General features: G+C 41.4%; 1 protein-coding gene across 1 annotated transcript in view; it reads left to right on the top strand.

Annotated features, from left to right (window-relative positions):
- LOC140739507 (solute carrier organic anion transporter family member 4C1-like) overlaps positions 1–24641 on the top strand; it is an 83462-nt gene that overhangs the window by 36343 nt on the left and 22478 nt on the right. The window contains exons 5-8 of the mRNA XM_073067871.1: positions 7454–7575; positions 17251–17366; positions 20421–20565; positions 23288–23480. Coding sequence (XP_072923972.1) covers positions 7454–7575; positions 17251–17366; positions 20421–20565; positions 23288–23480 — 576 coding nt within the window. The remainder of the gene's footprint in view (positions 1–7453; positions 7576–17250; positions 17367–20420; positions 20566–23287; positions 23481–24641) is intronic.

Here is a 24641-nt window from a genome sequence, read left to right as displayed (position 1 = left end):
TGGTCTTTTAAGAGACTTCTGGATAGGTATATGGAGCTTAGAAAAATAAAGGACTATGGGTAAGCCCAGTAATTTCTAAGGTAGGGAGATGTTCGGCACAACTTTGTGGGCCAAAGGGCCTGTATTGTGCTGTAGGTTTTCTGTTTCTATATATGTTCTCATTTGTATTAATGCCTATAGTCCACATAATTTCTTAACTCTTGAAGATATCCCAAATAATCACCGTCATCACCTCGCCGTATCAAGTCCACTACATTCATTAAGCCATGCCATTTCTTCATTGAAAAAAAATTGCATTAATGAAGGAAGATTTTTGTCATATTGGTTGCTGTTCCTACCATCTCTTTTATTGCTACATCAGCTGCATCCTCTTTTCCAATCAGTAAATGCCTAATGGTCTAATATATTACCAAAGTCATAAGACATAGGAGCAGAATTAGGCCATTCAGTCCATCAAGTCTGCTTCGCTATTCAATCATGGCTGATTTATTATCTCTCTCAAACCCATTCTCCTGCCTTCTCTCTGTAACCTTTTACACCCCTACTAATCAAGGACATATCAACCTCGCTTTAAATATATCCAAAGGCTTGGCCCCCAGCGCCGACCAAGGCAATGAATTCCACAGATTCACCGTCCTCTGGCTGAAGAAATTCCTCCTCATTTCTGTTCTAAAGGGAGGCCCTTATCTAGGTAGAAGCCAAGCCCTTTGCCAGTAAAAGATGCATTATGCTTCCAAACTGGCCGTATTTTTCCTTTGACTTTCTACTTATTTGTGTTTACAAATGATTTTATATGTGCTTACTCTTTGTTCCTATTTGCTGATGTGCTCTCCTACTCCATTTATTTTTGTGTTTTCTTCTGGTCTTGTGGTACTCAAGCAGCTTCTTTATTGAACTGTGAATCTGGCATTAATCGCAATGCTCATGTTTGTGTTTTATATTCATTTCCACATATTAAGTAGACCAGAAACTCCAGCTTTGGATACTCTTCTGTACTCCCTGTGGGACCGCATTGTGATTGTTTTCTCCCTGGAAGCCACTCATTCCATGTTTACTGCTGACCTGCAGACCTCTTGATTTTAGTTCATCTGGGTCAGTTTAAATTGTCCGAAAATAACCTGATTATTCAGAGGCAACCTTCCCACTGCTTTTCCACAAATGACTGGGAACAATTATTGCTTCCTGCATGCTCCACTCTAATGCATACTCCATATGTATAATTTCATTTTCTGATTTTAGCACAGTTATGCTTCCTTCCTCACTGGGCTGAAAATATTAAGACCATAAGATGAAGGAGAAGTATTAGGCCATTCAGCCCATTGAGTCTGCTCCACTGATTTATTATCCCTCTTAGCTCCACTCTCCTGCATATCCTGTAATTTGGGGCACCACAGTAGTGTAGTGGTTAGCGTGACACAATTACAGCTCAGGGTGTTCCAGAGTTTGGAGTTCAATTCCAGTGCTGTCTGTATGAAGTTTGTATGTTCTCCCCGTGAACGTCATGGATTTCCTCCAGGTGCTCTGGTTTTCTTCCACAGCCCAATGGCATACCAGTTGGTAGGTTGATTGGTCATTTGTAAATTATTATGTGGGTTGCTGGGTTGTGTGGTTTGTTGACCTGGAAGGGCCTGTTCTGTGTTTTATGCCTAAATAAATAAACAAACAAGCCTTGACACCCATACTAATAAAGAACCTATCAGCCTTCGCTTTAAGCGTGAAGGAATTAAAGGGGTTAAAGAGTAATTTCGATGTTGCTGACACACCAGAGGGTGTGGTGTTAATTATACACTGTTTTCTGAACATGAAACATTGCTAGACCAAGGTTTAAGTAAAGAAACGCCTGATGAAACAATGTTCTAACGCAGGTTCTTAGAAGTAAATGGGAACTATCCATGCTAAGCAGGTATATAGAACAATGATTCAGTAAATGAACAATTACCTTATAAGTTCCTTATGTTACTGTTGCTGTGCAAGTAAAGAAATTGCACAATTGCTTAACAAGTGTACATGACTACATGTGTATAAAAGAGCCATGCTTGTACATGTAGTTGGAGACCCCTGCGCAGACCCCAAGAGAGTGCTGAAGGAAGGTTCTCCCTAGTAGCGAGCTACTAATTTTTTAACAAAGTGGTTGCTTTATTGATGCACCATCAATAACTCATTCTGAGACGTAAGAAGCGAGATATCGGCTTTTATTGACTGGAAGAATGAACAACACTACATCCTGGAGAATGAGGCCGGGCTCAGGCCTCAATCGCCTTTATACAGGGGTCTGTGGGAGGAGCCACAGGAGCAGTCAGCAGGGGTCTGTGGGAGGAGTCACAGGAGCAGTCCAGACAGGTACATGTAGTTCACCATATTTATCTTCCGTAGTACTGTGTGTTCCTGCATTGGGTAATGGGTAATAATTAGAAGTAAAGTTTAACAAACGTACCCAATGACTTGGCTTCAACTGCCGTCTGTGGCAATGAATTCCACAGATTCCTCTGGCTAATTGTACTACTGGTTGACTACCCGTTATCCAAAATTCCAAAAGCCGTAATTTTTTCAGCACTGACTTGACGTTACAAATGGAAAACCCCACAAGACGCTGGGAAGGTTCTCAAGCCATGCACAGGTCTCTGCACACCACAAACAGTTCTGAGAATTGATCTCACATACGTAATGAATGGAAGTTAATCAAAAATCACTGCATCAAGTGAAAAATTAAGATCTCCATCGTGCATTCAATGAGTGGATTTGTCAGCTTTGCAGTGAGCATATACTGCTTAACGGCATGCTGATCATGAATCAAGCAAGGATCTATCATAGAACATAGAATAGTACAGCACAGTACAGGCCCTTTGGCACATAATGTTGTGCCGACCCTTAAACCCTGCCTCCCATATAACCCCCCCCCCCACCTTAAATTCCTCCATACACCTGTCTAGTAGTCTCATGACATCAGTTGCAGGGGATGGAAACCAGAGCGCCAGAACAGACAGTGGAGTGGTTGTGGAGTAAGATAGATAGATACTTTATTCATCCCCATGGGGAAATTCAACTTTTTTTCCAATGTCCCATACACTTGTTGTAGCAAAACTAATTACATACAATACTTAACTCAGTAAAAAATATGATATGCATCTAAATCACTATCTCAAAAAGCATTAATAATAGCTTTTAAAAAGTTCTTAAGTCCTGGCGGTAGAATTGTAAAGCCTAATGGCATTGGGGAGTATTGACCTCTTCATCCTGTCTGAGGAGCATTGCATCGATAGTAACCTGTCGCTGAAACTGCTTCTCTGTCTCTGGATGGTGCTATGTAGAGGATGTTCAGAGTTATCCATAATTGACCGTAGCCTACTCAGCGCCCTTCGCTCAGCTACCGATGTTAAACCCTCCAGTACTTTGCCCACGACAGAGCCCGCCTTCCTTACCAGCTTATTAAGACGTGAGGCGTCCCTCTTCTTAATGCTTCCTCCCCAACACGCCACCACAAAGAAGAGGGCGCTCTCCACAACTGACCTATAGAACATCTTCAGCATCTCACTACAGACATTGAATGACGCCAACCTTCTTAGGAAGTACAGTCGACTGTTAAGATGTTGTTAAGCCCTCATACAAAGTCAGGAATCAAATGGTTGAGCATGGCAAGATTAATATTCTGAGCTGCGTATATTTCAATGCTAGGAAAATTGTAGAAAAGGTGAATGAGCTTGGGGCCTGCATCTGCACATGAAATTATGACATTGTGGCCATTACTAAGACTTAATTGCAAGAGGGGCAGGACTGATAGCTCAATGTTCTGGGATTCTATTGCTCTAGATGTAATAGAGCATAATGAATTAAAAGGAGAGAGGTGGTGTTACTAGTCATGGCTGTGCTCAATCAGACAAGTCTGGAAAGCTCGTCCAGTGAGGCCTTATGGGTAGAACTGAAGAATAAGAAAGGTATGACCATGTTTATAGGGTTATATTATAGACCACCCAACAGTCCACAGGATTTAGAGGAGCAAATTTGTTGAGAGATTGCAAACCATTGCAGGAAACTTAAGGTTGTGATATTAGGTGATTATAACTTTCCAGATATTGACTGGGTCTTCCTTACTGTTAAGAGGGCTGAATGGGGAAAAATTGTTAAATGTGTTCAGGAGAGTTTCCTCAATCAGTACATAAAAGACTTAACTAAAGAAAGTGGGAAGATCTTCTATTAGAGAATGAGTTAGGATGGGTGACAGAACTTTGTGTAGGGGAACACACAGCATCGACTGATCATAATGGCATTAGTTTCAAGGAACTTATGGAAAAAGATAGGTTTTGTACTTGGGTTGAGATTCTAAATTGGAGAAAGGCCAATTCTGATTTTAACAGAAAGGATCTGGCAAGTGTGGATTGGGATGGGTAGTTTCCTGGCAATGGTTTACCTAGTAAGTGGGAGGCCTTCAGAAATAAAATTTTTGAGAGTAAAGAGTTTGTATGTTCCTGCCAGCATAAAAGGCAATGAATGATAACAGGTTTAGGGAACCTTGGTTTTCGAGAGATGATGAGGCCCTGGTTAAGAAATAGAAGGAGGTGCCTTGCAGCTATAGGAAGGTGGGAACAAATGAGGTACTTGAGAGGCATAAGAATTGCAAGAGAATACATAAAGAAGGAATCAGGAGAACTAAAAGTTTCTCTAGCAGACAAGGTGAAGGGGAATCCAAAGGGCTTCTACAAATGTATTCAGAGCAAAAGGATAGCAAAGGACAAAGCTGGTCCTCTGGAAGATTGAAGTGGTAATCCATACGTGAGTCGAAAGGGATGGGAGAGATAATAAAGTTTTTTTTTGCATCTCTATTTACTCAGGAGACAGAGTTGATAGAAGTGAGACAAAGGAGCAGTGAGGTCATGGACCCTATACAGATTAGAGAGGAGCAGGTGTTTGTTTCTTGAGGAAAAGTCCCCAGTGCCTGGCAATACTTTCCCTCTGACCCCGTAGGAAGCTAGTGCAGAAATTGCTGGGGCCTAAGCAGAGATGCTTGAAGCATCCTTAACCACAGTGAGGTGATGGAGGATTGGAGGATAGCTAATGTTGCTCCATTATTTACCAAAGCCTGTAAGAGTTAATCAAGTAATTATAGGCTGGTGATCCTGGCATCAGTAGTAGAAACGTTATTGGAAAATATTTCAAGTGACTGGATAAATGGGTATTTGCATAGACAGGGAATGATTAGGTGTTCAACATGGCTGTGTGTGTGGTAATTGAGTCTAGCCAATCTTACAGAGTTGTTTGAGGAAGTTCTGAGGAAAGTTGATGAAGGCAAGTCAGTGGATGTTGTCTCCATGAACTTTAACAAGGTCTTTGATAAGGTCCTGAGTGGGAGGTCGGTCAAGAAGGTTCAGTTGCTTGGTATTCAAGGTGAGGTAGTAAATTGGACTAGACATCGGCTTTGTGGGAGAAGCTGTGTGGGAGGATGGTCGTAGCTGGTTACCTGTCCAACTGGAGGCCTCTGAATAGTGGTGTGCCATAGGCTTCAGAGCTGGGTCCATTGTTGTTAGTCATATATATCACCAATTTGGATGATAATGTGGTAAACTGGATTAGTAAATTTGTGGATGACGCCAAGAATTAGGGGTGTATTGGACAGTGAGGAAGACTATCAAAGCTTGCGGTGGGATCTTTAGCAGCTGGTGAAATAGGCTGGAAAAATTGCAGATGAAATTTCATGCAGTCACGTGTGAGGTGTGGAACTTTTGGAGGCCCACCAGGGTAGGGCATTGGCATTTCCATACCAGGCTGTGATGCAGCCAGTCAATATATTCTCCACTACACAACTATAGAAGTTTGTCAAAATTTTAGATGTTAGGCCGAGTCTTCGTAAACACCTAAGGTAGGACAGGCACTACTGTGCTTTCGGTGTAATTGCACTTACACGCTGAGCCCTGGGACAAGCCCTTCGAAATGATAACACTGAGGAATTTAAAGTTGTTGACCCTACCCACCTCTGATCCTTCAATGAGGACTGGCTAGTGGACCTTTAGTTTCCTCCTGAAGTCAATAATCCTTGGCCATACTGACACCATGGAGCCAAATTTTTAATCTCCCTCCTATCTGTTTCTTTGTCGCGACCTTTGATTTGGCCAATAACAGTGGTGTCCTCAGCAAACTTGTATCTAGCAGTATGGCATTAGAGCTGTGCTAAACATCACAGTCATAAGTATAAAGGCAGTAAAACAAGGGGGCTAAGGAAACAGCCTTGTGGTGCACTTGTGCTGATGGAGATTGTGGAGGTGATACTGCCAACTTGAACTGGCGGGGTTCTGCAAGCGAGGAAATCAAGGATTCGGTTGCACAAGGAGGTATTGAAGTCTAGATCTTGAAGCTTTTTAATTAGTTCAAAGTAGTTAAATATCAAAACAGTTCACTGCTTCACACTCTGTACACTATACAGGAATTCAAATGTACCAGTGTCTGCTAATTTTAAGGCAATAAATAATAGTTAAATAGTTCAATTTTAATATTAAAGAATGTATACAATATACAACCTGAATTTCTTGCTCTTCAAAGGCATCCATAAAAACAGAAAAGTACTCCAAATAATCAGTAACAGTAAAAACTTTACAGCCCCAAAGCTCTGCCCCTGACTCCCCGCCTCCACACATAAGCAGCAGCAACGCTGGACTTCCTAAAAAAAAAAGTGAACTTCTAATGCAGTTCTGATTTGGGAATATTGCTTTTCAAACATAATATCACTTCAATTTCCTATATCAAATCGTTCTAAATTTCAATATTTCAAGTTTAACAAAATTAGATTGTTCAGCTAGCTGTACAGGTAATGGAAGAAGACCCATTCAGAGATGCGTGTGTTTTGAGAGCTGGCAAAACAAATTCTATGTGTTGGCAGATTCTCAGAATTTTACCTCATGGGGATTGAATTAGCTGTCTCTTAAAAGGTGGAGAGCTACAAACTGATTTTTGATATGAATTAGGCAAGGATTTTGATTACCATTTGAGAATCTCAAGCACTAAGAAGCAATTCACTTCTGGCCTGTTTTTCACTTTTTCAATCCCTAGCATCCAGTTGTTCACTCTTTTCTGAAATGGATTCATGAGGCATGCTTCAATTAATATTTTGATGTTCATTTGATGAAACGTTATCTTTCGCCAGATATTCTCAATAATCCATCGCCTAAACTATCCCTAACATTGAAAGTAGTCAAGGTGTATACCTCTGAAATTGCTTTAAGCTAGATGTTGCTAAAATCCCTCGGAAGGATGAGAGAAAGCTCATGTGAACAAAATTGTTTAAAAATTCGCTAATACCAATAGCTTTTTTTTTGTTTTTGTGTGGTTCTCTGAGGTAAGATTAGGACACTGCAGCAAAAAGTCAATCAGCACTGAAAGAGGCCTTTGGCCTAATGGCCCATGCTAACCAAGAATCCCAAGATTGACACCTAGGCCTCATGTTTAAGACATTATTTTTATTTTGCAGCATTGGTTTAACATCAGATGACCCTCGATGGCTTGGTGCTTGGTGGATTGGATTTCTTTTGTGCTGGATACTTTCCTGGAGTCTGATTATACCTCTAACTTGCTTTCCAAAGCATCTACCAGGTAAATCCCATGATTAATTCAACTTAAAATGATTACTGAACTAGTTAAAAATTACGTAAAGGATTAGAAACCTGAGATGTTTTGAGTTTAAGATAGCATTGGTGCATGCATATGTTCATTTTTATAAAATTAGATGCTCTCCACCCAATTGAAATAATAGAACATGCAAACTAAAAATAAAGTTTGCAAAATTAATTCTAAGTAGAATGCTAAAATTAATTTCTAGTTTGCATTCTACATGTTACTTACTAAGTTAATTGATTAACATACATCCTCTGCTGTGGAATCAATTATTTAACTGTGACGATGTCTCCAAATTGGGGTTGTTACTTGTAATACATACCTGGTTAATCTATTGTTAGCATGAGTTAGCATTTTGGTTTGGAGATTAACTGCATGGTGGACATATCTAGCTAGAGAATGATTAAAGTTTGGACTTCTAATTAAGTTGGTTTCTAATGCTCATTAAGGAAGCTATTCATCAATGTCCAGTCCTGATGAAGGGTCTCAGCCTGAAATGTCGACAGCGCTTCTCCCTATAGATGCTGCCTGGCCTGCTGCGTTCCACCAGCATGTTGTGTGTGTTGCTTGAATTTCCAGCATCTGTGGATTTCCTTGTGTTTGCGCTTTCATCAATGTGCTGGCTAGCACTCCATTTTCAAGTGTTTGGTAACAACTACAATTGCTTCTAAAGGCATGTGTGTATTTTACTGTTTTGATGATGGAGAGCAAATGACTGCAATGAGTTTGAAGAGAACTTTTGAAACAAAATAATGTTTCTTGAAGAATCTGTCAAATCATAGGATACTTATGATCAGTACAGGGGACTGAGCGATTATATGTTATTGGTGATCACAGAATTCACTATTAACAGTAGCAATTGTGCTAGATAATCAAACTTTTAAAGCTGAAGAAAGGAACACTTTGCATTTAAAAGTGCCTTTACGACCTCTTCGGAATACTTTAAAGCATTTTGCAGCCACTGGTACACTTTGGGAGGAGTTTCACAACAATGTGCTTCGCCAAGCACCTGTCTGCCAGAAAAAGCGGGATCTCCCGGTGGCCACCCATTTCAATTCCACTTCCCATTCTCAGTCTGATGTGTCCACCCATGGCTTCCTCCGCTGTCGTGATGTGGCCACACTTAGGTTGGAGGAACAATGCCTTGTATTCCGTTTGTGTAGCCTCCAACCTGATGGCATGAACATCGATTTCTCAAACTTCCGGTAATGCCCCTTCCCCCCTCCCCACCACCACCTTCTCCTTTTCAATCTCTTACCTTGTCTCCTTGCCCACCGTTGCCTCCCGCTGGTGCTCCTCCCCCCTTTTCTTTCTACCATGACCTTCTGTCTCTGCCACCAATCAACTTCCCAGCTCTTTACTTCATCCCTCCCCCTCCAGGTTTCACCTATCACTTTGTGTTTCTCTCTCCCCTCCCCCACCTTTTCAATCTACTCCTCATCTTTCTTTCTGCAGTCCTGCCGAAGGGTCTCGGCCTGAAACATCGACTGTACTCGTTTCCACAGATGCTGTCTGGCCTGCTGAGTTCCTCCAGCATTTTGTGTGCGTTGCTTGGATTTCCAGCATCTGCAGATTTTCTCTTGTTTTTTGATCAAAGAGGAGGTCTGGCAGCCTGAAGACATACACTTAATATTTCAGGAATAGCTTCTTCCCCTCCACAATCAGATTTCTGAATGGACAATGAACCCATGAACACCACCTCACTATTTAATTTTGCTCACATTTTGCACTACTTCATTTGATTATATATTACCGTAGATTCCGGACTACAGAGCGCACCTGATTTTTAGCCGCTGGCACTAATTTTAGAAATAAAATCATTTTTTTAAATGTAAAGGCCGCACCGGATTTTAGGCCGCACCGGATTTTCGGCCGCAGGTGTCCCACGTTGTAATATGAGATATTTACACAGAAAGATATTACACGTGAGGATTTTTTTAACTTTTAATTAAATCCATATGGTAACAAAAACAAATACATATTGCAAATGCTTTTTTTCGAACCGTGCCCGTACGCGGCTACTTTTAAATATACGTTGCGTATACTTCTTTACTGAACAACATTCCAATATCTCCTAACGACTGGTAAAAAATATATATACTGCAGCCTACCAGGAAAAGTTATTGATACCTTTAACTTAAAAGCAGAGTTCGCTCGGATCCAAAGCCGCTCGCGTAATGCCGCTCCCCCCCTCCTTTCCGTTTCATCGCAAACGGCATTTAAAAGCAGATTTCGCTCAGATCCAAAGCCGCTCGCGGAATCCGCTCCCCCCCTCCTTTCCGTTTCATCGCAAACGGCATTTTCCCACAAGACGCCGCGAAACCGGGTGTGTCGTCATAGCATCCCGCGATGTAGTACAGAAAACAAATATAGTTTAAACTAAGAGGGTAGGTAGCACAATGCTTCGAGTGTTTTCCATGTTGATGAGGGTGAGTACAAATGACTGATTTACAATAATTTAATTGTGAAAGTGCGCTTGATTTATCGTACAATTTCATTGGACCTCTGTGAACTACTCATCAATTTTATTGGTCTACTGTTACGAGGCAAAATGTTTACGAGGCGGCATGAAAAAAACCATGCATTAGCCGCATCGGATTATTGGCCGCAAAGTTCAAAGCTGTTCAAAATGTGGGAAAAAAGTAGCGGCTTAAAATCCGGAATCTACGGTAATTAAAATATAAATTTTTAGGTATACCTGTATCTCTTATTGTAATTTATAGTATTGTTATTATTATCTATTGCAATGCACTGCTGCCACAAAACAACAAATTTCACAACAAATGCCAATGATATTAAACCTTGTTCTGAATCTGATTCTAATTCGGCCTCCATGGCCATTTCTTCATCGCTACTTCATTAGGATACAGAATGACTTGTTTCCACTTTGGCTCCGAGGAGTCTGACATCAATGTGGAAACTGGCGAATCATCTGCAGGTTGAAAACGAGAAGCTGTTCCTTAGGTATATTTTGTGTTTCCTTAGAAAATGTAGGAAGCTGAAAACTGACTGAGAAGCAGCTGGAAACACAAAGACATCCTTGTGGATTGAGCGGCAATGTGGTGCAAAGCGTCTCTCAATCAGTGTTTGGTTTCACCAGTGAAAGGTGGTCTACATTGTGACTCCCAACTTAAAAGACACTAATGTTCTCACTTTACTGTTTCTGATGAAAAGACATTGACCAGAAACTATTTTTGCAAAAGGAAAGATGTCCCGGTGGCTACCGATTTTAATTCGACCTCCCATTCCTATTTTTTTTATTAAACAAAATATACTTTATTCAAAAATAAAATTATATACAATAAACCATTCAATGACTCTCAATCCTTTACAAATGGTTCCATTACGGTCTTTACATTTTCACACTTTTTGCCATCCACGTGGCACTCTGTTATTCCATATTTACATTCCCTTGTTGAGGGGTATACACCCCACCCCCCCTACCCCTCAACTCCCACGGGAGAAGGACCCTAGACTGTGGTCCTTTCCCACCGGGCCCTTGCGGTGGCTGCACCGAGTTTGAGTGCGTCCCTCAGCACGTACTCCTGCAGCCGAGAATGTGCCAGTCGGCAGCATTCCCCCCACGGACATCTCCATGTGCTGGTAGACCATCAAGTTTCGGTCTGACCAAAGACCCATTCCTATTCTGGCATGTCTGTCCATGGACTCCTCTACTGCTATGATGAGGCCAAACTCAGGTTGAAGGAGCAACTTATTATATTCTGTCTGGGTAACCTTCAACCTGATGGCATGAACATTAATTTCTCTAACTTCTCCCTCCCTCCCTCCCTCCCTCCTTCTCTCTATCTCCAATCCCCATTCTGGTTACCCTGCTACCCCTTCTCTTCACCTGCACATTACCTCACTCTAGTTCTCTTCCTTCCCTTTCTTTCATGGTCCACTGTATTCTCCTATTAGATTCCTTCTTCTTCAGCCCTTTGTCTGTTCCACCAATCCTCTCTAGGCTCAATTCATCCCCTCCCCTCCACCCACCTTTCCCTTCATATGGTCTCACCTGCTTTCTTGTACTCCTTCCTCTCCACTCACCTTATTCAGGCCTCTTCCCCCTTCCTTTCCTGTCCTGTTGAAGGGCCTCAGCCCAAAATATCCCCCACAAATGCTGCTTGATTTGCTGGGTTCCTCCAGCATCTTGTGTGTGTTGCTTAAGATTTCCAGCATATGCAGAGTCTCTTAGAAGCAGAACACTACAACACTGTATAGGTCCTTTGGCCCACGATGTTGTGCTGGTCTTTTAACTTACTCTAAGATTGATCTCCTCCATAGCCTTTAATCTTTCTATCACCTGTGTGTTTATCATCAGTTCTGTTTGTTTATACACAGACTCCTTAAGCTACTGTCTGGTGGAGTCCTGCAACAGCTCAGCTGCTTCGTGACTCATAAAACTTGTGGCGACATGTAGCCTGCTGCATAACTTTGCTATCATGATAAAGATGCCCTTATCACTAGCTCACAGCAAGAAGCTGAGAAGTTTCAGTAAGAGGAAGATGTGTCAGCGGAAAAGAGGAAGAGGATAGGTGTTGAAACGTATACCTCCCTTTTCTGCTCTGTCTCACCGTGATGTGGAGGAATTCCTTTAGCCAGAGGGTGATGAAACAGTGGAATTCATTGCCACAGATGGCTGTGGAGGTCAGGTCATGGAATATATCTAAAGCAGAGGTTGAAAGGTTTCTGATTAGGAAGGCTGTCAAAAGTTACAGGAAGAAGGCAGGAGAATGGGGTAGAGCAGGATAATAAATCAGACATGATGGAATGGTGGAGCAGAATTGATGGACCAAATGGACTAACTCTGCTCCTACGTCTTATGGTCAAATACTTTATCACTGACATCAGTGATCTCAAAATAGTAATCTAATTTATTAATATATTGAAATAGTCAGTAGTTTCATTTATTATTATATTGAAATTTGTCCTCTATTGTGCCTATTATTTTGTTAATTAATTAATTATTGTACTGTCCTGCACTGTTTTGTGCACTTTATGTAGTCCTGTGTAGGTCTGTAGTCTAGTGTAGCCTTGAGTTGTCTCACATAGTCTAGTGTAGTTTTGTGTTATTTCATGTAGCACCATGGTCCTGGAGGAACGTTGTTCCGTTTTTACTGTGTACTCTACCAGCAGTTTATGGTCGAAATGACAATAAAAAGCGACTTGACTCATACCAAAGGCTTCTCACTCCTTATCTTTCCCACAATGCAAACATTGCTAACACAGAATATACATTCTAATCTCTTTTAGTAAATTAAATTATAAATACAGGGATTCTGCAGATGCTGGAAATCCAGAGTGGTGCACACAAAATGTTGGAGGAACTTAGCAGGACAGGCAAAATCCATGGAGGGGAATAAACAGTCGATGTTTCTCTGAGACCCTTTGTGAGTCCTGATGAGGGATCTCAGTCTGAAACGTTGACTGTTTATTCCTCTCCATAGATGCTGCCTGATCTGCTGAGTTCCTCCAACATTTAGTGTGTGTCACTCAAGTAAATTAAATTATTACACAAAGTACCAGTGAATTTGTCATAGGGATTCTCTCTGTGCCCTAACTGTGCTTCAATAGTTTAAGCTTACTGGTCAGGGTTCACCACTTGGAATCACTGCCAGGATTCTCTTTGTGTCCATATGTTCAGATGCACTTGGACTGTCATTCCATAAGACCATATGATATAGGAGCAAAATTAGGCCATTTGGCCCACCGAGGTTGCTCCACTGTTTCATCGTGGCTGATCCATTTCCCCTCTCAGCCCCAATCTCCTGCCTTCTCCCCATTGCCCTTTAAGCCCTGACCAATCAAGAATCTATCAACCATTGCCTTAAATATACATAAAGGCAGCTTCCACAGCTGCCTATTGCAAAGATTTCCACAGATTCACCACTCTCCGTCTAAAGAAATTCCTCATCTCTGTCGTAAAATTTCACCCCTCTATTCTGAAGCAGTGCCCTCTGTTCTTAGATTCTTCCAGTATCTTCTCTACATCCGCTCTATCAAGGCCTTTCACCATTCGATAGGTTTCAATGAGGCCACCCTTCATTGGCCCAGAGCCATCAAATACTCTTCATATGGCAAGCCATTCAATCCCGGAATCATTTTTGTGAACTGCCTTTGAACCATCTTCAGTTTCAGCACGTCCCTTCTCAGATAAAGGGCCTAAAGCTGCTCACAATACTCTAAATGAGGCCTCACCAGTGCTTTATAAAGTCTCAACGTTACATCCTTGCTTTTTATATTCTAATCCTGTTGAAATGAATGCTGACATTGCATTTACCTTCCTCACCACAGACTGAAACTGCAAATTAACCTTTAGTGAATCCTGCGCAAGGACTCCAAAGTCCCTTTGAGCCTCATACCTGCCTGTCTTGAGAGGCCTGAACCACTGAGGTAACCTGACTGATAGCTGTGTCTTCAAAATAATCAGGTTTATTATCAGTGACATGTCACGAAATATAAATGCTATAAGTAGTGCAAAAAGTGAGCAAATATAGTGAGGTATTGTTCATTATCCATTCAGAGATCGGAGGGGAAGAGACTGTTCCAAAAACATTGAGTGAAGCCTACACTAAAAATGGTCACAAACCTCACACCAAACCCCAATAACACCCTCCCCCAGTGTGCAATTAAAAAAGGCTGTAGTTAGCTTCGGAGTTTGAGATTGAGAAGGGGCACCTGTACACTGGACTATCTGGCTGAGCCGAGAGAGGATGGTAAATTCCCTTTTAAAGGATCTGCTACCACTGAGAATGTAATTGATGATGTAATCTGATACAACCAAAAGTGTGAAGTCATGCATATTGGCAGCAAGAATGGGGAAAAGCACTAGAGAATGAAGGATGTTGCTCTGTGAATACATGGCTCCTCTGTGGAGAGAGTTAAGTGCAGCAAGTTCCTGGGAGTTCACATCACAGATGGCCTCACCTGGTCCCTTAGTATCACCTCCCTGAACAACAAGGCACAGCAGTGCCTCCACTTGAGGCAACTTAGGCTCCCCCCTCCCATCTTAACAGTGTTTTACAGCAGCACGATTGAGAGTGTCCTGACAAGTTGCATCTCCATCTAGAACGTGAGCAATTGAGCATTGGACTAGAAGTCTGTAGGAAAGACCGTGAGACCAGCTGAGAGAATCGTAGGGGTCTCCCTACCATCCATCAGGAACATTTTTCGGGAACACTGGCCCCAGGTATTATTAAGGATCCCACCTTACCATCAGGCAGGAGACTCCGATGTATAAAAACAAGCACGGTCAGGACGAAAAAATGTTTCTTCCCCCAGGCCTTTAGGCTTCTGAACTCCCAGCCGCATTGCATTTGAAGTGTCATTGGTTAATCTATTCCATACCTAACAATATTTAATATTAATGGACATTAGTCTGATATTTATGTGTGATTCATCTGCAGATTTTAATCCTTACTTTCATAAATTACAGTGCGTTATGAGTGTTAGGGGTACTGTACAACTGTGCTTGCACCCTAGTTCGGAGAAATGTTGTCTTGTTTCTATATATGTTATCTGGTTATATACGGTTATATACATGTATGTAGTTAAATGACAATAAACTTGACTTGATGGCACAGGAGGAGAAGGACTTGTGAGCATGGTGCATCCATCAAGAAGCCACATACTGGATAAAGATGTGGCAGGACAGATTGACAAAGCAATTAGTAAACAATACATAGTTAGAGGTATAGAGTACAAGTTCCTAGAAGTGAACATAATTAATAGATTGTCATGGTCCAGCCATGTTGACACCAAAGCCAAGAAAGCATCCCAGCACCTCCATTTCCTCAGGAGCCTGAAGAAAATTGGTATGTTTCCTTTGACCCTCACCAGTTTTTATTGATGTGCCATGGAAAGCATCCGGTATGGGTGCATCAAAGCTCAGTATGGAAGCTGCTCTGTCCACGACCACAAGAAACTAGAGAGTTCTGGACGCTGCTCAGCATATCTGGAAACTAGCTTCTCATCCATGACATCTGTCTACATTTCTTACTCTCTCAGTCAGCATAATCGAAGATCCCACCGTCCCGGGCATTCTCTCTTCTCCCCTGTCCCAGCAAGGCTCAAGAACAGATGTTGCAACAGTCTTGAACATTTCTCTAGTACAATAAGATGGACCCTTGACCTCACAATCTACCTTGTTGTAACCATGCTCCTGACTATCTACCTGCCTGGCACTTCGTCTGTACTGTAACACAGTTACTGTTACTCTGCACTCTTATTTTACCTTGTACGGCCTCAATGCACCATTGTAATGAATTGATCTGTACAGACAGTATGCAGGACAAGTTTTTTTCAGTGCACCTTGGTACACGTGACAACGAAAGACCTATTTTCAAAACTCAATAAAAATTGGCCTGGCCTCAATAGAGTATTATGTTCAGTTTTGGTTACCTCATTATAGAAAGCTGTGAAAATTTTTATGAGATTGGTTCCTAGAATAAGGAACTACAGTTATAAAGATAAATTTGAAAGCTGAGATTGTTTTCTTTAAAGATGAAGAAGATGAGAAATGCGATAGGAGAACCTGTCATTGGAGGAATTTGTAGTTGCGCGGCAGCAAATTGAGATTTCATGACCGATGCCTGCGGTATAATTGCTTAACAGCACACAGCTCCTGTTTCAGTATTTGGACTTTTGGTGGAAGCTGTTTGTTTTGGACATTGGTTACTCCAGGTTGCATAATGGTTGTTTGTACACATGTGGAAGAGGCGATCAATCATTCCTTGTTGGAAATGGTGGCCTCTGAGAAAGGTTATATTGGACTCCCCTGTGCTCCTAAACACAGACTGTAGACTTTTTGCCAGGACTTCAACCACATTAAATATTTGAATAGTGTGTCCTTCAGCCTGGTCCATTGACCTCTCTCATTAAAGCCCTTTTCTGTGGTAGAACTTCAGCAAATAACTTGATACGATGTAATGTTTCTTTTCCTGTGCACTCAATTCCATCCTGTTACAGATAATGTTTCACCATACAGACGCCAGCTTTCTGTTTAATATTTAGGAATATGCCATTTGTTAGTATCTGAGTTTCCATGTGCAACTGTGAGAGGGTGATGGCTTTATTTCACCTTTATTTTATTATTTCTCCTACACCAGTGTTTGAGCCATTTATTCCCTTATCTGAAAGGAAAAGGGAACAGGTGAATGATGAAGAGATTCTTGAACTACTGGTGCACTGAAAATTATGACTTGGTTCAGTTCCCTTGACCTCTTGGCAGTAGATTCACTTTGTTCACTTTGTGCTGTACATATTCACTGAAACGTGGACTGTCCTTCAGCATCTCATTTTCAGGACACGGTCTCCTCCGGCATCTTTAGTTTTTGCCAATTAGTCTGTAGTGGAGGAAGAACAACACCCTGCAAAGGCCCAGTTTTGATTGTTTTTTCGTTTGTTCCACTCGGCATTGTGGAAGTGCCAATAATGGAGAGTAACAAATGGAATGAGCTTTACAAGGACTATGTGATGACAATTTCTGTTAGGTGCTGCCATTGGCAGACAAAACTAATTTTCTGTTCAGAACACATGGTATGACTCACTAAACAGATAGGTGATGTTTTGAATATAATCCATGTACTTCTGAACTGACTGTAAAAATAACCAAAGCCTTAGTTTCACACTGCCCAAATATGTTGTTTATTTCAGGCACAGAAAAAATACAACTTGATAAGATTTCTCAGGCTCACAGTTATAAGGGAGCAAGTATTTTTGCACAGGCACAGTTTGGAGAAAGTTTGAAGGATTTCTTCATGGTACTGATGGTAAGCTTACTATAAAAGTTACCTCCACCTAAGTTGTTTCTCCAGAATGTTTGTTATGTTTATGACTGAACCATTTTCATGTCACAAAGACTTCTTTTACCAAATGCACCAAACTCTGTTTAAATGCTGATAGAATTTAAATGTCTGTAGTGAGATGCTGAAGATGTTCTATAGGTCAGTTGTGGAGAGCACCCTCTTCTTTGTGGTGGCGTGTTGGGGAGGCAGCATTAAGAAGAGGGACGCCTCACGTCTTAATAAGCTGGTAAGGAAGGCGGGCTCTGTCGTGGGCAAAGTACTGGAGTGTATAACATCGGTAGCTGAGCGAAGGGCGCTGAGTAGGCTACGGTCAATTATGGAAAACCCTGAACATCCTCTACATAGCACCATCCAGAGACAGAGAAGCAGTTTCAGCGACAGGTTGCTATCGATGCAATGCTCCTCAGACAGGATGAAGAGGTCAATACTCCCCAATGCCATTAGGCTTTACAATTCTACCGCCAGGATTTAAGAACTTTTTAAAAGCTATTATTAATGCTTTTTGAGATAGTGATTTAGATGCATATCATATTTTTACTGAGTTAAGTATTGTATGTAATTAGTTTTGCTACAACAAGTGTATGGAACATTGGAAAACATGTTGAATTTCCCCATGGGGATGAATAAAGTATCTATCTATCTATCTATCTGTGGTTTGTGCTTCTCAAAAGCCTCACTCTGGTCATTATCTGAAACGGAAATGTTAGAAGTACTCAGCATGAGGGGCAGAATCTGTGCAAATAGAAACAGTTAGCATGTGCTTCTCCTCCAACACCAGCACCTTTTCCCATAGGGCGGCAATGGCTGATGCGAGAGGACAGTCTTTTAGGATGAGTGGAGGAGAGTTTAGGAAGTTGTCAAAGGTAGGTGTGTTTTTTTTTAAACACAGAGAATGCTAAGTGCCTAGAACGCCCTACCTGGTGTGGTGTTTGAGATTGATACATTAGGGACATTTAAGAGGCTTTTAGGTCGACACATGGAAGAAAGAAAAATGAAGGGTTCTAGGCTATATAGGAGGGAGCGTTTAGGTTGATCATGGAGTTGGTTCTTGTATGTTGGCACAGCATTATGGGCTGAAGGACCCAGGCTGTACTACACTCCTCTCTGTCTATGAAACATCAGAGGCTGAGGGCAATCTGACAGAAGTATATAAAATCATGAGGTTCATGGGCAGGATGGATGGTCAGAGACTTTTTCCCAGGGTGGGAATGTCAAACATGAGGGCACAGCTTCAAGGTGAAAGGGGAAAAATTTAAAGGAGATTTTGGAAGAAAGTTTTTCTGCAAAGAGGTGATGGAAGCAGCTATGCTTCCGAGGCATTTAGCAGGCTCGTGGTCAGGCAGGGAATTGAGGGAGGTAAAAAGGGCAGATCGTAAGAGCAATTTCTCTGCTGTACTGAGGAACGTTCTATGCTCCATACTCTGTTCTCTGACTGTAACACAGAAACCTTTGTGGCTCAGCTGGAGCTGCCACATTGTAAGGAAGCCAAACTGATAAGGGTGATCTGGATGATCTTAATGTACACAACAATTTCTTGCACCTTGAGTTCTGCCAGTGTTCTTAGGTTTTACACGAATTGTGCGTAATACCTATTACTTTTGCATTCAAACACTGTTGACTGTGGCACCACTTTCAGAGAGCGATATACTCATAATCCTAGGTGTCTCCTTTCTACAATAGTCCCCTGTGCCATATCATTTACTGTGCAAGTCCTGCCCTAGTTTAACTTCCCAAAATGCAATATTTCACAGTTTGAATTAAATTCCATCTGCCATACCTTAGCCCACTTTCCAGTTGATCTGGATCCCTTTGTAGTCTCATTCTATTTTACTGTCCACTATAGCACCATTTTCACTGTCATCTCCAAACTTACCTTGCCAATTACATTCTTACCCAAATTATTAATACAGATGACAAACAGCAGTGGACTCGGCAAAAATCATCACTCTGTTAACGTTGTGCACTTGAATTGTGCATGCCAGCAGTTGTGTCACCATCTCTTCTTCTTGATTTTGATTTTAGAGGATAAAGGACATCAAGGGGTTGTCAAGGATGCATAATTTTACAGGAGGCTGACTGCCAGTCTTCTACAACCTGTTTCTATAGGCCCTCTTCCAAATGCAGTACTGCAGAATGTAATCAAGGTTGGACTGGATGTGCTGGATGTGGTAATGTAGAGTGAATGTGTGTGTGTGTGTGTGTGTGTATTTGAAGGTATCCAATTTCCTGGTTCTGAGTGTGTGTTTATATCTGCATGTACGTATGTCATGGAGCTGCAGGTTGAAGTGTTAGAACTGCCACCTTGACACACTCACACTTCGTATCGTTAAAAGTATTTCTTTCTGCTCACTTCATATTTCCTTCGTAGACAGCTCTGCCACCACATCCTGCCAGCTTAATTGAATGGTGGCCCTTTAAAGCCCCAGGCTATCTTGGTGAATAGCAACTGGCTCCTGGCTAGGTTTAGTATTTCCATTTTTGCTCTTCTGAAAATAGCTGTGAGCTTGGTAGTACACTTCCTTTCCTTTCCTGCTCCTCGCAGTAGTGCTCGTTGTGTGACCCTGCGAAGAATGATATGTCAGCTGTGCAAAGTTTAATGACAAGGTACAACTGAGTGCACTGTTCCCATGTTAGAAACTGTTGCCTGTGCTTTTACGCTCTTGAAAGTGACTGAAAACCATGGTCCTGATGCTCCAGCTATGATACCCGAGTGAACTGTGTAAAACTGTTCCAATGATCCTGTTAAAGGGTAAATGAATTTTTAGTTCAGCATCTGTTTACTTTTGAAGAAGTCCCTTGACTGGTGTCCGCCTGAAACAGCTGTTTATTCCCCTCCATAAATGATGCCTGACCCACTGAGTTCCTCCAGCATTTTGCTCAAGATTTCCAGCCTCTGCAGAATCTCATGTGTTTTTGTTTTTGCTTTTACATTTCACTTTCTATAAAGAGAATCAGACCAGCTTGCTGGACTGCCTGAGGCTGTTGCTCACAAATTGTTGAATCTATATTTTCTCACAGGGGATGCTGAAGAATCCGGTTTTCTTGTGCTTAACTGCAGCAAGCTGTAGTGAAGCTCTGGTGATCACAGGCTTTGTGACATTTTTGCCAAAGTTCATTGAAAATCAGTTCAGCCAAACTGCTAGCCTAGCTGCTATTCTTGGAGGTCAGTGGTTTTATTAATTTTCTTCACAAATAAGGATTATTTCTTAAAATGCAGGTTTGATATGATTTATTTAAAAAGACTATTTAAGTCACACATTGTTGCACAGTTTGTTTTGTAGATTTGTGAAAAAGAGCACCTTAATTTATACAAAGTTGTACTTAGATTCTAAGACAGGACCAGAATTAGGCCATTCAGCCCTTTGCATCTGCTCCACCATCCCATCATGGCGGATCCCAGATCCCATTCAACACCAAACATCTGCTTTCTCTCCGTATTCTTTGATGCCCTGACTGATCAGGAAACTATCAATTTCCGCCTTAAATATACCTATGGATTTGGCCTCCACCACAGTCTGTGGCAGAGCATTTCACAGATTCATTACTCTCTAGCTAAAAAAACTCCTCCTTATGTGTGTTCTAAAAGGTCATCTCTCAATTTTGAGGTTGTGCCCTCCAGTTCTGGATACCCCCCACCATAGGAAACATCCTTTCCACCCTCACTCTATCGAGTCCTTTCAACACTCGATAGTTTTCAATGAGATCCCCATTCATTCTTCTGAATTCCAGTGGGTACAGGCCCAAAGCTGCCAAACTCTCCTCATATGTTAACCCTTCATTCCCAGAATGATCTTCATGAACCTCCTGTGGACTCTCTCCAATGAAAAGATATCCTTTCTGAGATATGGGACCCAAAACTGTTTTCAATACTCCCAAGTGCAGCCTGACTAGTGTCTTTGAAAGGCTCAGCATTATCTCCTTGCTTTTATATACTATTTCCCTTAAAATATTTGACAACATTGCATTTGCCTTCTTTACCACAGACTCAACCTGTAAATTAACCTTCTGGGAGTCTTGTATGAGGACTCCTAAGTCCCCCTGCACCACTGATGTTTGAACCTTCTCCACATTTAGATAATAGTCAACACTATTGTTCCTTTTACTTAATGCATTATCATACATTTCCCATCACTGTATTCCATCTGCCACTTTTTTGCCCATTCTTCCAGTTTGTCTAAGACCTGTTGCAAGCACATTGCTTCCTCAGCACTACCTACCCCTTAACCTGTCTTTGTATCATCCACAAACTTTGCCACAAAACTATCAATTTCACTATCTAAATCATTGACAAACAATGTAAAAAATGGTGGTCGCAATACTGACCCCTGAGGAACACCACTAGTCACTGGCAGCCAACCAAAAAAAGGCCCCCTTTATTCCCAGTCACTGCCTCCTGCCTATTCCTCTATCCATGCCAGTATCTCTCCTGTAATGCCACAGGATTTTATCTAGTTAAGCGGACTTACGTGTGGCACCTTATCAAATACCTTCTGAAAATCGAATTAAGTTACATCCACTGTCTTTCCTTTGTCCACTCTGCTTGTCACTCCCTCAAAGAACTCTTAAAAGATTTGTCAGACAAATTCTGGTTTTAAAGAAACCATGCTGACTTTGACTTATCTTATCAATAGTCGGGGTACTTGGAGACTTTTGATAAGATAAGTCAAAAGTCAGCAATGCTTGAGGTTAGGCTAACTGACCCACAATTTCCTTTATTTTGCCTTCCTCCATTCTTAAAGTGGAATGACATTTGCAATCTTCCAGTCTTCTGGGACCATACCAGGGTCAAGTGATTATTGAAAGTTCATGATCAATGCATCCATCATTATCTCTTCAGCAACCTCTCTCAGGACTCTGGGATGTCGTCCTTCTAGTCCAGCTGGCTTATGTACCTTAAGACCTTTGAGCTTGCCTAGTACTTCTTCCTCTGTAATATCAATGGCTCTTACTCCTGCTCCCTGATGTTCACGGACTTCTGGCACACTGCTAGTGTCTTCCACAGTGAAGACAGATGCAAAGTACCCCTTAAGTTCATCTGCCATTTCTTTGTCGTTCCCCTCCCCCCGCCATTACTACCTCACCAGCATTATTCTCCAGCGGTCCAATATCAACTCTCATCTCCCTTTTATAACTGAAAAAACTTTTAGTATCCTACTTTACCCTCATGTTTCATCTTTTCCCTTCTTATAACTTTTCAGTTGCCTTTTGTTGGAGTTTAAAAGCTACCCAATCATCCAACTTCCCACTCACTTTTGCTACCTTATATACCCTTTCCTGGGCTTTCACACAGTCCTTAATTTCTCTTGTCAGCCACGGTTGCCTACCCCTGCCATTTGAGAACAACTTCCCCTGTGGGACTCATCTATCCTGCGGCTTGGAACTATTCCCAGAAACTGCAGCCATCTTTGCTCCGCCATCATCCCTGCCAGTATCCTCCCCCAGTCCACCTGGGCAAGCTCCTCTCTCATGCCTCTGTAACTCCCTTTATTTCTTTGCAATACTGATACATATAACATTGGGATTTTAAAAAGCTTTAAAAAGGGACTACATTTATAGTCATGACTATGTTCAGAGTACAAGGTGTTATGAGTAAAATAACTACCGGTATGTGGTTGGCGGAATGAATTTTGAGACTTCTAGTTATTCAAACTGGCAAAAAATATGAAGCTATGTTCCCCATGCATTAATACTGGAAAATTATCTTTCACGTTTTCATTAATGATTTGGATTCAGCAAACAGAACATCTTCTTTTGAAAAAGTGAGTAAAATTGAAATAATGAAAGCTTTCATGTTAACAGTTAATTATCCAGATACTAGAAAAAAAGCTTAAAGCCATAGCAAATGAAATAGCACAGGTACAAATGATTTTAAATTTACTTTCAAGGAGCAGCACTTGTACCTGGAGCTGTTATTGGTCAGCTTGCCAGTGGGATCATCATGTCCAAGCTGAAACTCCTGTGTCAAAGTATGATTAAGATGGCTCTAGCTACAACGGTATTATCAGTACTCTTCAGTACCATATTCACCTTTGGTTATTGTTTAAACACTCCATTTGCTGGCGTCAACCAGAATTATCCGTGAGTAAATATTTAATTACATTCTGTTTAACACAGCAGTTCTGAATAGTTTTAAGTAGTCATTAAGTAGCAAGGCACAGAAACAGCCCCTGCAGTCTAGCTCATCTCTGCCACACAGATTGCCCAGCTAAGCTAGTTCCATTTTCCCTTTTGATACCCTCTATGAAGCCCTTTGTCTTCCTTTCGTCCTCTAAAACCAGCCTGTTTGCCTAAGCTGCAGAGGTACAATACTTTTTTTTGTTGTTATTGCATCTGGCTATCTGAAGTTCTTCTCTTCCTTAGTATATTTCTTTATTTCAATATCTGTTTGCATCTATCACCCAACTGCCCATTTACTTTTCTCCTATCAGTGTATGACCTTTACTAAGTTTGTATTTCTATGTTCCTATTGTGTCATTTTCTGATTCATGGTAGATTGATTAGAGCTTTGAGATGTGTTACTTCATGTGCGAAGCAGGGGTTGAGGATTTGGGATCTGATGTTCTTGTTGGTGTTTTTCTGTGTTTTTGTCTGTGAGAGAGGGGTTCGGAGTTTGATGCTATTGTTCCTGTTCTGTTTTGTAAGGGAGGGGGTCAGAGGTTTGATGTTATTGTCACTTTTTTTTTACAAGAGAGAGGGCTGGGGGTTTGGGTTTGATGTTCTAGTTACCATTTTCCGTGTGGGCGATATGTTAGTTTTTTGTGAGTGTGGGGTGGTGGTGTTGATGTCTTTTGTTTCAACAACACCCATGGTTTTTCTGTATTTTCTGGCTAGCTGGAGAAGATTAATGTCAGAGTTGCATTGTACATGCAGCCTTTGAGAATACAATGAACCTTTGAACTAATAGCAGCCTGCAGATCAAAATGTACCACTAATCGAACTACCATTTGACTTTAAACTATTTCAAAGTTTAAAGTAAAGTTTCTTATCAGAGAACATATATGTCACCACATACAACCCTGAGATTCATTTTCCTGTGGGCATACTCAGCAAATCTATGGAATAGCAACTATAACCGGATCAATGAAAGGCAAAAAACTGTGTAAATACTGTGTAAATAAATAACAATGAGATGACAAGATAAGGAGTCCCTAAAGTGAGATCATTGGTTGTGGGAACATCTCAATGCATGGGAAGTGGGTGTGGTTATCCCCTTTTGTTCAAGAGTCTGATGGTTGAGGG

Source organism: Hemitrygon akajei, chromosome 2 (assembly GCF_048418815.1).
Source record: "Hemitrygon akajei chromosome 2, sHemAka1.3, whole genome shotgun sequence".
NCBI classification, from domain to species: Eukaryota; Metazoa; Chordata; class Chondrichthyes; order Myliobatiformes; family Dasyatidae; genus Hemitrygon; species Hemitrygon akajei.
This window is presented reverse-complemented; position numbering and strand designations above follow the sequence as displayed.